This window comes from Calonectris borealis, chromosome 8 (genome assembly GCF_964195595.1).
Source record: "Calonectris borealis chromosome 8, bCalBor7.hap1.2, whole genome shotgun sequence".
NCBI lineage: Eukaryota > Metazoa > Chordata > Aves > Procellariiformes > Procellariidae > Calonectris > Calonectris borealis.
This window is the reverse complement of record NC_134319.1, coordinates 26,376,583-26,390,188: the sequence shown is the minus strand read 5'-3', so window position 1 is coordinate 26,390,188 and position 13,606 is coordinate 26,376,583. Positions and strand designations below refer to the sequence as shown.

General features: G+C 34.5%; 1 protein-coding gene across 2 annotated transcripts in view; it reads right to left on the bottom strand.

Moving 5' to 3' along the window:
* The window catches only part of KCNT2 (potassium sodium-activated channel subfamily T member 2), a 112,796-nt gene that overhangs the window by 90,446 nt on the left and 8,744 nt on the right, over positions 1 to 13,606 (bottom strand). For both annotated transcript variants that reach the window (XM_075156555.1, XM_075156556.1), the window contains exons 3-8: positions 10,888 to 10,944; positions 9,961 to 10,009; positions 7,985 to 8,044; positions 3,683 to 3,757; positions 3,095 to 3,178; positions 2,413 to 2,507 (exon numbers count right to left, since the gene is read on the bottom strand). In XM_075156555.1, coding sequence (XP_075012656.1) covers positions 2,413 to 2,507; positions 3,095 to 3,178; positions 3,683 to 3,757; positions 7,985 to 8,044; positions 9,961 to 10,009; positions 10,888 to 10,944 — 420 coding nt within the window. The remainder of the gene's footprint in view (positions 1 to 2,412; positions 2,508 to 3,094; positions 3,179 to 3,682; positions 3,758 to 7,984; positions 8,045 to 9,960; positions 10,010 to 10,887; positions 10,945 to 13,606) is intronic.

The window sequence follows — 13,606 nt, the reverse complement described above, 5'->3', positions numbered from 1 at the left end:
AATGTAACCAAAACGTGGTTATGAAAACAGACCGGTGCTAGCTCAAAATTTTTGTGTTGTGCTCCATTACACATATGGATAAGTCTAGTGCTAGCTCCCATATGTGTTTGCGGGGAATACACTTGGTTACTGCTTGCTGTTGCAGAAAATGTGGAAGATCAGCCTAGTGAAAGCCATCCTTAGGTGGACAGATTCCAGAAATGGGCTTCTTCGTGCTTTTTCAGCATGAAGAAGCTCATGTAAGCTCTAAATGATGTCTTTTAAAATGAAACCCTGTCTCAAATTCACCATAGATGTAACATAATCAAAGACATTAAGCTAATTGATTTTGACTGTTTATAGAGAATTTTTTAGATGTTTAAAAAATATAGTAATATAAAATCATACATAGATGGGTAAAAAAGTGTAAAAATGCCATTATGGGTGTTTATGTAAGCAATAGTAACAATTGCCTAAAGAGAACTCCAGTCTTAGGCAAGCTGCAGATGCTTGAACAACTATTCTTAGTCATTCCAAAAGTGCCTCATTTCCTTAGTTATTGCATTACTGGGTGTTTTCATCCGATTTAGCTTATTTTGCAGTCTAGCAGGGTCAATACTAGGTCAGTATATAATGATCTATAATGAGCTGGTATCTGTGGCTGTTGAGACCAGACATAATTACTGGAAGTGAGCTTGCCATTTTCTGCATGTTTTACTGTCAGTTATCAAAATGCCTGGTGGTGAGCATGATGTTCTGTTTAGCTGCAGCTTCTATACCTTATTCAACCAGGGATCATCACAGCAAGTTCTCAGGAAACATTCTTGTTACTAGCTTACTTCAGTGAGAACTGGATACATCTTTTGTTCAGCAGTTCAGTAAAATATTGAAGTAGGTTAGTAACAAAGGTGAAGGCATATTTACTCAAGAGCACTTTGTATTGTAAAAAATTAAAAAGCAAAATCAGAGCCAATTAAAAATGTCCAAGAGCTACGGCAATAGAATTTTATGCATTCTGGTTCAAGTATTGTAGTCCTTATTCATACAAAATTTCCTTTTAAAAGTCCATAATATTCAATAGGAAATTTAATCTCACAAAAAATTCATTACTGTTTAGAACTGGCAGCATTTGTCATTATGCAGTTGTGTGGCCACAAGACAAAGGGTAAAATTGGACCATTTGTTTAGCCACTGGCTAGAACAAACTCCTCTGCTTGAATAAAGGACAGAGAGGGACAAGACTGGAAAAGGCCATGTGTTTTTTTGCACTGTTATTACCAAAAGGGTTAGGCAGCACATAACAGTGGCTATCAGAAAAACAAGCTAGAGAAATAAAGTAAGAGAAAATCAAATCACTGTCTCTAAAATGACAGACCAAACTTTATCAGTGTGCTGACCCAAAGGCACCCCGTCTGGCAAAATAAATGCAGGTGATTTAGCCTTTCCACACAGAACCATCTCCTCTGTCCACTGCCCCCTTGTACACCATCTTGTAACACATACATTCTTCCTCTACTGTTTTTTTTTTCCCCATATATGATACTCACTTCTCAGGCACTACTGCTGAGAAAATTCTGTATGTTAAGTAAGCAACCAAGCTACATTATAACCACTATCCATTTATACAAACATAAACATGACCATATTGGGTGAGACCAAAGGCTCATGTAGTCTATTTTATCCGTCTCCAGCCAACCCCTAAGGCATAGTATAAAAATGGGGCAAGCAAGTGGTGTTTCCTGTGGATCTTTTCCTAGCCTCCGGTAATCTGCAGTTTATGAATTTCATTAACCAAATATGTTTATATTTAATGATCTCAACAGATTTTTCTCCATGCTTCCCAAACTCCTGTAAATTTAAGTTTTCAACGACTTGCAGCAAAAAGTTCTTCAGAGCAACACATTTTCATTGTTTGAACCTACCATCCACTACTTTCTGTAATCTAGATTAATAAAATCTACACTTCCTGTAACCTAGATTACTAACAGCTGTCCCCTGTACTCCTTACGGGAACCTGACTTGGTCATCAGAATAAGGCTGAGATCTTGCTTATTTTTCTCACCAGTCAGAGGAAGGTGACCTTAGTATGGGTACTTCTGTTGGTACTCCTCAAATTTGAGTGACTTTTCTGCTGAGATTGCGCTCTTGGGACATACGTAAATTTTCCCCCACTCCTTTCTCCTGTGTTTTTGCATCATCTGTATTTCCTTCCCTAGGGTAAGAATGACTCCCTTTCCCATGCATGCACATTCTGCTTCCAGACCCAATGTATCAGGACCCCAGTAGTACCAGGTGCTAGTTAACACTTTCACTGCAAATATATTAGTCACTCTATTTCAATGCATGATTTCTACAATGCTTGTTTTATCACCATGTAGTAAAGGAAGAAAAGCCAATATATATGGTAAAAACAAAGGCGTTTTGGCCACTTACCAAGTGAAGATAAGACATAATAAGGTAGATATTAAAATGAGGACTTGGTTAAACATTGCAGACTGTGTGCGTTGGATGGCTCTGTGAAGATCATTCTGCATTAATGGAAAATAGGTGTTATTTTTGGTTTTGAATTAATAAAGCATGAACTGATTATATAGAGGAATTATATAGTGCCCTGATAAAATGCAGTCATTCAAATACACTTGCAATTTGCTGATAATATAGAAGGGTGCAAAAGAGCCAGCTGTGATTCTGTGATTATTTAACTAGCTCTTTGTTCATCCTGACACAATTCTGATGCTATTGCAAGCTGCCTTAAGGTCTGTCTGCTCATGTCTAGCTTACAAATTACAAGCTGCAAGAACCAATTAAGGCATAGCAGTTGAGTCCCTGCAATTGCGTATGAATGGAAGAGTAGCAAAAGAACCAGCCGTTCCAGTTTTCCCTTATTGGCACAATAACAATTTATATTAATTGAGATTTCACTTGATGTCTTCATTTTTTCTAATTTGATGCAGAAAGCAGTTTAGCAATGCTTGACCATTTGCATAATCTAAATACAGATCTGGTTAGCTTCCTATTAAAGTTGGACAGTGGACTGTACTGCCAAAATCCCACCAAAGACATTACACTAAAAAAATAGAAACTCTAAAATAGCTATTTCCTTTGCCATACTTACAATCATATTCTCTAAAGCGTGCTTTGCCAGCCAACAATTTAAAAATACAGGAATAAACAGGTTTCTTAGGACTGGCCAGAAAATCTGAAAGAAAAATTAACAAATTCATTAAAAGCTTTTCTATTCAAGAATAGAGCTTTTCTATTCAAGCAGCAATGAAACACTTGGGAAAAATACTTATTATTAATGTGTTTCTAGTGTGAGATGTGGCTTTAAATAACATTTTTTCTTGCTTTGTAATGAACTGTATGTAAGGTCATTTGATAAAATAAGGACAGTCAGTTTTCAGTGCAGACACCAGAGATTCTTAGATTTTTATATCTAGCTGGTTTATTTTATTGATTATGCTGTAGTTTGAGTTAGAGGGTTTTGGTTTTGTTTGTCTCCTATCGGGGAGGAAGGGGAAAGTGATCTCTATTACTACTTCATTCAAACAGCAAACTATCTTCTTGTTGTTGACAAACTTCTGTTCCCACAGGCACAAATTTGTCATCCACATAAGATTCAAATTTACTTCAATAAAATTTAAGAGTATTTGTGCAGCTATAAAAGTGCAATGTGTAAATGTATTAATTCAAATATGTTTACCGTGATGATGAAAGGGACAGCATTAATTATTTCCAGGAGAAAGGATATTCTCAGAATTTGTTCCCAGATATTTCCCTTCAAAGAAAAGGAAAAAAAAACCACCATGTCACAGTAGGCTTACATATAGTTCTGCCAAATATGGAGTGTCTCCCACTAGCTGAATTTCAGGAAGATCATTCATCTCAGATTTAAACACATATATCAAATGTGAATATAGAATACAGGCCACTCTGGCCTATTTTTCTTACTATTTATCATAATGTACCTCACAGGTAAAAATATACACTTTTAAATCTGTATTTTTACTAGAGCAGTTCTCCGAATGACCATATATTTCCTTACTATGACCTAGTTAGTAAGACAGCTCAGATGAAGAATTCAATTGCATTAACTAGTCAAGTCATTCTCTCAGCTAATGAAGAGTTTCATTAAATTGAGTTTTCATTTTTTTTCAGAGAATAATATGCTCCTGTTTTCTTCTATTGCATTTTTAGGTGCTTTGGTTTCATACACAGACATCTTGTCTCTGCTTTTTCATTCTTCAAAGGTTAGTTTACTTTTATTTTTACATGTACACCTACACATAGATAAGGAGGTGAGGCTCCTGTCCTAAGGAATTTATCTTTTTAATAATAATTGTTTTTTTAGTGACTTTTCATAAAAGTAACAGACTACCCTCCTGGCAAATTCTTTTATCTGCAACTATTTCTACTTCTTTTTCTTAGAAGCCTCTAAATCTTTAAAATCCTCATTACAATGCTTTAGCTTTTGACTGTGCCAAAGTTTTTCTTACCGTAATGCTTATTGTCTTAGAGTGTCTAAAAACTAGAGACAAAGCCCTAGTACAGCATAAGAGTTGCAGAGACATGCCCTGCTCAGAAGATTTTACCATCAAATCAACTGTTTTGATTACCCCTATGCAGAGATGAATGCCCTATAGACCATACTAACGTTTGCTATGAATAATAAGCCACTCTCTGTACATCCTTCTGGTAGAACTTTATGGCAAAATATAAAGCAAAAGAGGAATGCAAATATGTTGTCTTTTCCAAAGAAAAAATACCAGCTCATTTTCTCTTAATCTTGTTTCATTATCTTCTGCTTGTTAGTCACAGAGGTCTGGATATTTCTCTTTATTAATTCTAATCCTGCTATTAAGATATTAACTTGTTAAGAAATAAGTATTAAAACGAGGAATGAAATTAAGTTAGGGAAGTTAAGTTAGTATTCTATAATGTGTCCTTCCTTCCTGTGCATTTATCTTCTTCTATCTTTACTTTGTATTTTCTCTTTCCCAACTGTTTTGGAGAGAGAAGTAAGGAAGAAAATCTAGTATTTAATATTTGAATTAGGACTACAAGATCAAAGTTCTGTGTTTCTGCCACAAACACTTCAGTACATTTCAGGGCTTTTTGGAATTTGATCTTGCTTACATGAAATTAGAGGTCTTCCCACATATTTCAATGAAAGTGGTACTGATCTTTTAATCTGCTTACTGCTAGCTACAGGATGGGGATAATAGTACTTCTTTTCCACATCTGAGCAATGACTGTGAATGATTAAATGTTGGGATAAAAATCCATACATTTAAAAAAGAAGGTATTTAAAATTCAGTGACTTACAGCTTTGCTATCTCTGTATATCAGGACTCCATCATAGGTAATGCAATAACAATGTAGCATATATCATGGCAATATTACAAGAATTTGCAGTACACCATTATATTTTCAGTTGCAATAACATATTAAGCTTTCCTGTTAAAATAACCATCTGATATAACCACTGAAAATTAAATACAAGCTCTATAGCATATAAAATTCTTTTTCTATTTTTAACTTTTCATATCTGGAAGCCATGTTGTTTTCCATGTAATTGTAATTGGTGGGAGTTAGACATACTTGAATAATCTTAAATATTTCATGTGATAAGCAGCCCTGTAAACAGAAGTGAAATTATGAGACTGTAAGCTGAGGTTTTATTTGTAGGAATAATAAAATTTGATTTTCCCAACTGACCCATTCTGTGTTTTCACTAATTTCCTGATTTTTAATGTTAAGAGCTTTCTTTTCTGCATTATAGAAAAGAAATGTCACATAATTTACTTGTGCAGGCAAAATGCCTGTGCAGATGTGCTCCAGGTACTTAGTGACGCATGCAGCTGTAAGATTCTGGCTTCCACATACAAATGCATCGTTGTCCTCTGCAAAACCGCCTTTTGCGGTGAGAATGTATGGTACTGATAAAAGCAGCTAAGACTGCCTGTGCACCAGTGAATAGAATAGGATTGCCAGATTCTGTGACGAGTTCTGGCAAGGAAAATTTCTAATGTAGACATCTTTCAGTATTTTGGCCAGAGGCAAACCCTCATGTAATGGGTTAAGCTGTGAGAATGCAGATTGTAAACCATTCATTCCTGGATCCAAGTGCTACATTCTTTGTATTCCTTCCCATATAAAAGCAATAAAAAATGCAAATTCACTGTCTTCTAGTAGCATGATATACTATTACGTCCTCACTATTCTGCATGTTGAATCATTTCTCGTATGTCATCAACCAAGTATCAGTAAGGTAAATTCCTTGGAATATTCTTTCAAATGACTGCTTTATTTATTTTACAGGTTAGTTGTGAAATCCTAGCAATGTGCACACAAATGCAAACACAATCATCATCTTCTTGTTGTTTTCTTCCTGGCTCATCCTCTGACTTGTGCCTAAATTGTAAAAGCTTTGGAAATGTTGGCATGAAATAAGTAACCTGTCACCAATTTACATGAACCAAAACTCCTTCGGTCATCCTGGCTGTGCAGAAAGGCCTTACAGTGGGCAAAATAACAGCCGCCTTGGCTTCCTGAGACTGGTGTAAAACTGGGGTAAATGGCTCTATCGACATTCCCAGATTGTAACTAGGAGGACAGGACCAGAGGGAAGGAAGTGTTTGCATCAGACAGATTGCCAAAGTGCATTTCAGTACTATTATTCTTCCTTACATTACTCTTATTCCCTTATGGGGAGTGGAAATATAGCCATCATAAAATTGCCTCAACCTCTGTGACAGATATAGGCAGCAAATCAGGATAGTGGAGCTTTACGCCTATTGCACACTAATAAGTAACTTCTCATGGGAGCTGACTTGCCAATATTTCTTTCATCTTCTGTACTCACTGAAATTGATGCAGACCACAAGTAGTATGGATAGGGATAAAATGTTGCCCAATCAACTCAGGAACAGTATAAATTGTGATTGCTCTTTACTGTTTTGGTACCAGATGTGTTAATTTTTGATTGTTTCTGCCTATAATTGTTTTGCATTTGTAACTCCCTACACCTAAATAGTATATGCTACTTAAAAGGATTAGGAAGAATAAATTTTAGACAGTAGACAGTTTTAAGTCTCTTAGCATTATTAGGCACTAAGGAAAACATTTATGCCATAATCACTTGATAAGCGCACTAAAGTACAACTCTCTAACTTCAAGCAGTGGCTCTGATAGCCACTGAATGTCAGTAATTCAAAAATTTAAAAAAAAAAAGATTATGTTCCAAGATATTTTCAGCTTTAGAAACCAAGTCTTTTCATATTTACTTTGATAAATTATTTTAGTATTTTTCTCCTGAAGATACTAAAAATGCAGAGTACCTAAAACTCACTAGGATAGCACATAACAAAATGTAATGAAGAAAATTGAATAAAAATATTAGGAAAATATAACTTTTTAAGGAAAATGCAAATACAAAAATATATTGTATTCACATCAGATGATTTCAAGGCGTTTTGCAAAGATGTTCCAATAGCATTAGAGAGATGGATAACACAAGCATGTAGGTATCCATAATTATTAAAAAAAAAAGTACTGTCTTGGCCTAGTTTTCTGGTGTGCAATTTTAGAGGCCTGAAACTTGAGTTATAGATACTGAGTAGCTACAGTTTTGACATCAATGACTATCGTGTCCATCGCATTATGGGTATACATAGAAAACTGTGCACTTGAAAAATCAGTATCCAAAAATCAAGATCACTTTTGAGAATGTGTTTTCAAATTACAATGTGCCAGTGGACAATGGAAAAAAATGGAAATTTCATTTCTGACTTTCACTCTCTAGATATTACTGTTTGTGCATAAATTTGGGAAACATGAACAGGGCTGCCTGTGACAATATGCTCTCCTCTACAGGTGTGTGTTTCTCAATTTCCTGCTTGTACATCAGTGAGGGCACAAATGCAGTTACATGAATTTTATATTGAAACGTTTAACTCGGTTACTTACGGATGAATTATGCCTAAAAGTAACTAAAAGTACTTACCTTGTAGCTTAGATAACTCAGCAGCAGAGTTTCAAAGAGACTTATTAAAGCCACCGAAACCTTAAGTGAAGTGATAAAATATGTGTATTAATACTGGCTTCTAAAGAATATATGACATTAAGTATTACAATGAAAAGTAAAAGATAATAAAAAACAGCTTTTCCATGCATCCTCAGCTAACCATCTCAGCTTACAGAATTTAGCATAAAGCTTAAATATTGTTATTTTTCTGACTAAAGCATAAGCCAAGACTTGAGTCTCATTGCTCTTTTCCAAGTGTAACACTCCAGAGAGCCTGCAGGGTGGCCTTTCCTCCGTTTTTAGAGAGCTCCATACACAGTCTGCCAGATTGTTTCTGAAGTTTCAGTTGTCCGTTCCTAAAAGGTACCAAGATCTTTTCACAAGAAATATAATGGAAGCTAGTCAGCTCTTTACTTTTCTGTAAAGATGTTATGAATGTGTGGAAAAACAAACACTTTTTCACTGTGTATAATTCAGAAAGTTGAAAACAGGAAAAAATGATACAGATAAATCATTACTGATTTTAATATTTAAATGCAACTGAGCTCAACTTATGAGCCTTCACTTAGATTATATGTAGTTAGTGTATATATTATGTAATTTAAAAATATTTATGTAGTCAAATATCAAAATAGTAAAAGATTTACTTAAAACTTTATACATATTAAATAACCACAAAACTTACTTAAATCCTTTGCATAGCAAATATTTGTATTTTAATGTATATTGTGGGAATATTCTATCAGGAAGATGTATAAATTCAGCTGGAGCCTGAAGTCAAACAAGCCTCAGAATTTCTAATTTTAAACTAATGCTCACTACTACTGAAAACTCAGAAAAGTGCACTATTTGCACTCACAATATCATTATCTAGAATTTAAAAAGATGCTATGAATTGGAAAATTATTAAAATATGCAATCAAAATATGATATCAGTTTCACCAAGTAAGTATTACTGTTTTATATAAACTCAGGTTGTATCTCAAATAAAAATAAGTCTTTGGTTGCAACTATCATATGTATCCTACTGTGAATGCATGTGTATATACACGTGCATACACATACATATATGTATAAATTCTTATGTTTATCAGATAAACTTATTAGAATAAGACTTTAACTGTAAGCAAATAAATCTCTCAGGATTTTTTAGTTAAATTGAATACAGTAATCTAAATTTCTAAGTCAAAATTTATTCAAGCTCTGCATACTTTAAGCAAGGAATTGAAAGGTATTTTCATCAAGGGATCCTTCCCTTAGTAAAATCATATATTACATAGAGGTACAAACCATCGTAATGGTATTGCACTAAGCATGGTGCAAGAATATAACATATAACCATTCTGGAAGTGCAAGGAATTCTTAGTAGAAAAACACATTTCACAGGGAGAATTCCCACAGCACTATCCACGAGTAAAAAAAAAGTTTCTAAAATAACCAGGCACCAGGACACTGAGGACTGAACCGCAAACTTCAAAAGATCTCCAAGACCCACAAAGCACTGATGTAGTGCATCTTTTGTGACATACTCCTCTAAACATGTAGTCTTCTATATTATGAATTAACTTTAGCTTTCTAGTGTATTTAACAAGAAAGTCCATGAAGCATGTCAAAAGCTAGTCATAAGCAATTATGAAATTTAAACTCATCATTAGAGCAAACAGTGACTACTTGACTTAACAGAGCGTGATAATTCTAAGATAAAAGGCTATCTAATTCTACAATATTTTGTTATAAGCTTTAATACTTTATAAATATATTGTAAAGCCATATAAATTCAAATCAGCTCAGATCAGCTTATCTTTACTTCATGCTTTTGTTGTACTTGGTCGTCAAGTAGATTTCTTTGTAATATCAACATTTCTAAGTATCCTTTAAGATCACTAAAATGCTGTAAATTAATATTGTTTACAGTTATTAAATGGAAATAGTTAAATTGGCCATTTACATATTACCTGTAATCCCCATAAAGGCAAGCTTCGATTCACCCAAATAATAGGAGACCTGTTCATTATAATAAGAAAATAAATATGAAATTAATCAAAATCTGGTTAGTGTTTTAAACAAAATCAAGAGAAAAAAATTTGTATATGTGAATGGAAATTAGAGCAGTCTTTTTTAAAAAAAAATTCTCAGTAATAAAAATTTTAAATCAGTAATTATCTACTGAGTATTGACATTGCTTGTATTTCTAATCCAGAGCCAATCATTGAGTTCCCATGGGAGTAATCAAACACCCAGTGACACCAAAATCTTTTATTGGCTTCAGTGGCTGCTAGTTCATTCCCTATGATTCCAGAAAGAATAAATAAATTTGAGCTTTTGATTCTAGAGATGCAGAGGAATAATTATTTGTGGTAGGAAAAAGAAACTTGACAATTCTTTTGTGTGAATTTTTTGCTATCTGTGTAACGCTATCAATGGTATCTAACTCACAGGGGCTGTCATATCTTGGAAAAATCTCATGTTGTCTTAGTATTACTAAACTCAATGTTAATAGGCACTTGATACAGTACTACTGGAATCTGGCACACTCAATGGCAGAATAGTTTACTGTTAGTCATTTACTGCTAGTCATAATTGTTTTTTAAATAAGGGCATCCATTTTTTTTTCAGCAAGGTATAAGCATTGATGGAATTCAGATCTTAGAAGAACATCCAATCCAGCAGTTCACTTATGCAATCAGAGAAACAAAATATTAAAGGCAGTTTTAAATATTCAGGAGCATGGAAGTAATTGCTTGAGACTTATGAAAACATCACTATTATATGTAAAATGGCACCAATCCAGATTGGATGGAAATGGATTTGTCTTCCTGTTTCCTTCTCCCTTCCCACCATTGTGTGGACTTTTGGTTTGCTTTTTTAAATTAGGAACTCACCAATCAATCGTTCCAGGTGTGTAGTTTTGATTGGAACAACTTCGGTTTAATTCCTTACTGATAGTTGTCATCCCGTCCATGCAAAGTCCATTTTCATTAGCAAATGTATATGGGAACATGATCATAAAAACATATGGGAGGAAAGGGATAATAATTACATTATTAAGTGTTCCGTAAAATGCATGCAATACTTTGAAACCCTAGGTAATTGATATAGACGTTTTTAAAAGTAAAATAACTTTTAGAAAGTAGTTCTATATGTTTTCTTATCTGTAGATAAAGGACTATGAAGCATCTCAGGTTACATTTTTTAAAGATTTATTTTCAAACATGTTCCAATGTAAAAACAAAACAACTGAAATTATACTTTCAAAAGCTGAACTAAGCGCACAATAAATATTGAAGATCAAGAGATACTAGAAATCCTGTCATATGGATATGCTGGGACTGAAAGACCACATATAGTTACTTATACCTGACATACTTTCAGCAGGAGATTGCTTCAAACTACACTTTAGATCCTCTTGTGAGGATGTGAGGAGGGCTGGAGATTCATGCAGCAGTAATTCAAGTAAGAAACTGGCAACATGTATGTAAAAAAATAGCTGCTATGTACATGTGATGTTACCTTGCCTTGAATTGCTGGCACAAATCCTCCCTTCAAATGGTTGTGTAAGGATGTGGGAATATGTATTTGTGTAAATGATGAAAAATATCCTTGTTTATCCTTAACAAGCAAGGTTAGCGGAAAAGAAAAGGATTTGCAGACCACAGATTAGTAATAGCTGTATTTTTACCGACTATGGGTGGGACAGGTGCTAAATGGTATCCATTAATAAGGATGCTTTATGTCTTAAGCTCTTCCCTGTACACCCGCCGTTCCTGAGGGAGTAAATGAAAGATACTAACTTGTGCAGGCATTTCTGAAAAACAGGAGATAAATCTGCAGGGCGAGTCTGTGATGAAAAGCATTCCTCCCAGAATTGTCATTTTAAAAACAACCAGGTGATAATGTTTTCTGTGGCCCTGCTTTCAGCACACTGAGTAGTTTCTTTCATCAGGCTGTGACACAGTATCTAGAAAGGATTTTTTTTTACCAAAACTGCATTTGTAAGGATGCATTATGGCAGTAGTTTAGGTATCAAGCCCTCAGGATCTCTATGGGCAAAACCATTGACATTAATGGGGTACCATTTGGGCACAGGGCTGGTTCGTCTGGCATAGCTTCTGAGACTGGGGTCTTAGTGAGCATGCAGAAGTGACTTATCTGAAACTTCTCAGCCAGACAAATGTTATACAGAGATAGAACAAACTAGCTAGTCTCTTAAATGTACCACAACACAATATAATGGGATAATATATATAAAAAAGACAAATACACTCTCTGGCTGGTGAATTGTTAAACATTTAGATTGAAGGAACAAACATGGCAGGAAAGGCCTGGGGAATTAAGCAGTCTGCAAAATGCAGGAAAATCTCTGCATATGAATACAAAAGTATCGAAGCATACCTGTGGCAGAAGTGCTGATGTTCTAATCTGTTCTGCATACCAAGACATAACCTTTCAGTATAATATGCTCATGAGGGCTCACTAGAGTGCTCAAAACAATATCAGTAGCTTCTTCATGCCAGAAAGCATCATTAGCTATAAAATTTCAAGTCCCTGAGTTGCTGTACTACTATGCCTAAATTTCTAAGGATGGATTTTCTCTTCTCCATGACTGTTAAAGGTTTTGCAAAATCTTTACTGCTTGTTTCCTCCCTACACATTTCGTCTCCTTGAAGAGACATTCTAAGATACATGCGGGGTCAAAAAATAGTTTTTTGCAGTTCTTGCTTTTCCAGGGAGATTTTTTTCTGGCCCTTTTTCAGATGTTCTAATTTCTTACAATAAATTTTGACAAAAAAAAATTCTCAAATGCATCTTCTGTACTTCCCATTCACACATCCTTCTCTCATGCACTGCTGAGTAAACCCAATATTCTTTAACTCACTTTGCTTTGGATTTGATTCTTGTAAAATGTAGTATTTCTCCTCTGCACTAGCTTTTTTGTAGTATTACCCTTATTAGATTTAAGTGATTTGCAAATATTAAAATTAGAAGTCATACTTTGTCCTTTGCCTAACACTGTGTGAAGAGTGCTAGTTCCATCATCCCAAGCTTAGTATTTTCATCCGTGCTTTGTTTTTTTCAGCATTTAAGGCCAAGAGAATCAAATTAAGTGAAAGCAAGTAAGTTAATAAAATGTGGTGCTTATTAGCATTTAGAATTGAGAAGATTCAATATATCCAGGATACAAATACAACTGAAGTACAGGATTGAATAAATTATAAATATAATTTCTTCTACAATTGGTGGTTGACTGTAAAACACATGGGGGAAAAAAAAAAAAGCAGAGTACCCCATGACCCATATAGAATGCCATACTGACAACTGTAGGTGTGCAAAATCATGCATTATGACCATATATCATCATGAGTATAGAATGTACTTTTGGTCCCCCTCTCTTCTAGGTGTTCAGGGAAAGCAGAGGGTTAGAAAATTATCATCAATGTCATCTGCATGAAGGCGCAGTTTCATGTATTTGTCTGTTTGATTCCGGGATCTGGGATTTTAAGTAAAATTATTTAAGCAAAATTCCAAGTAAAATTATTTAAGTAAAATCCTAAAATTATTGTTCCATAAAATGGCAACCAGATATTTGCAATTTTATTTTTA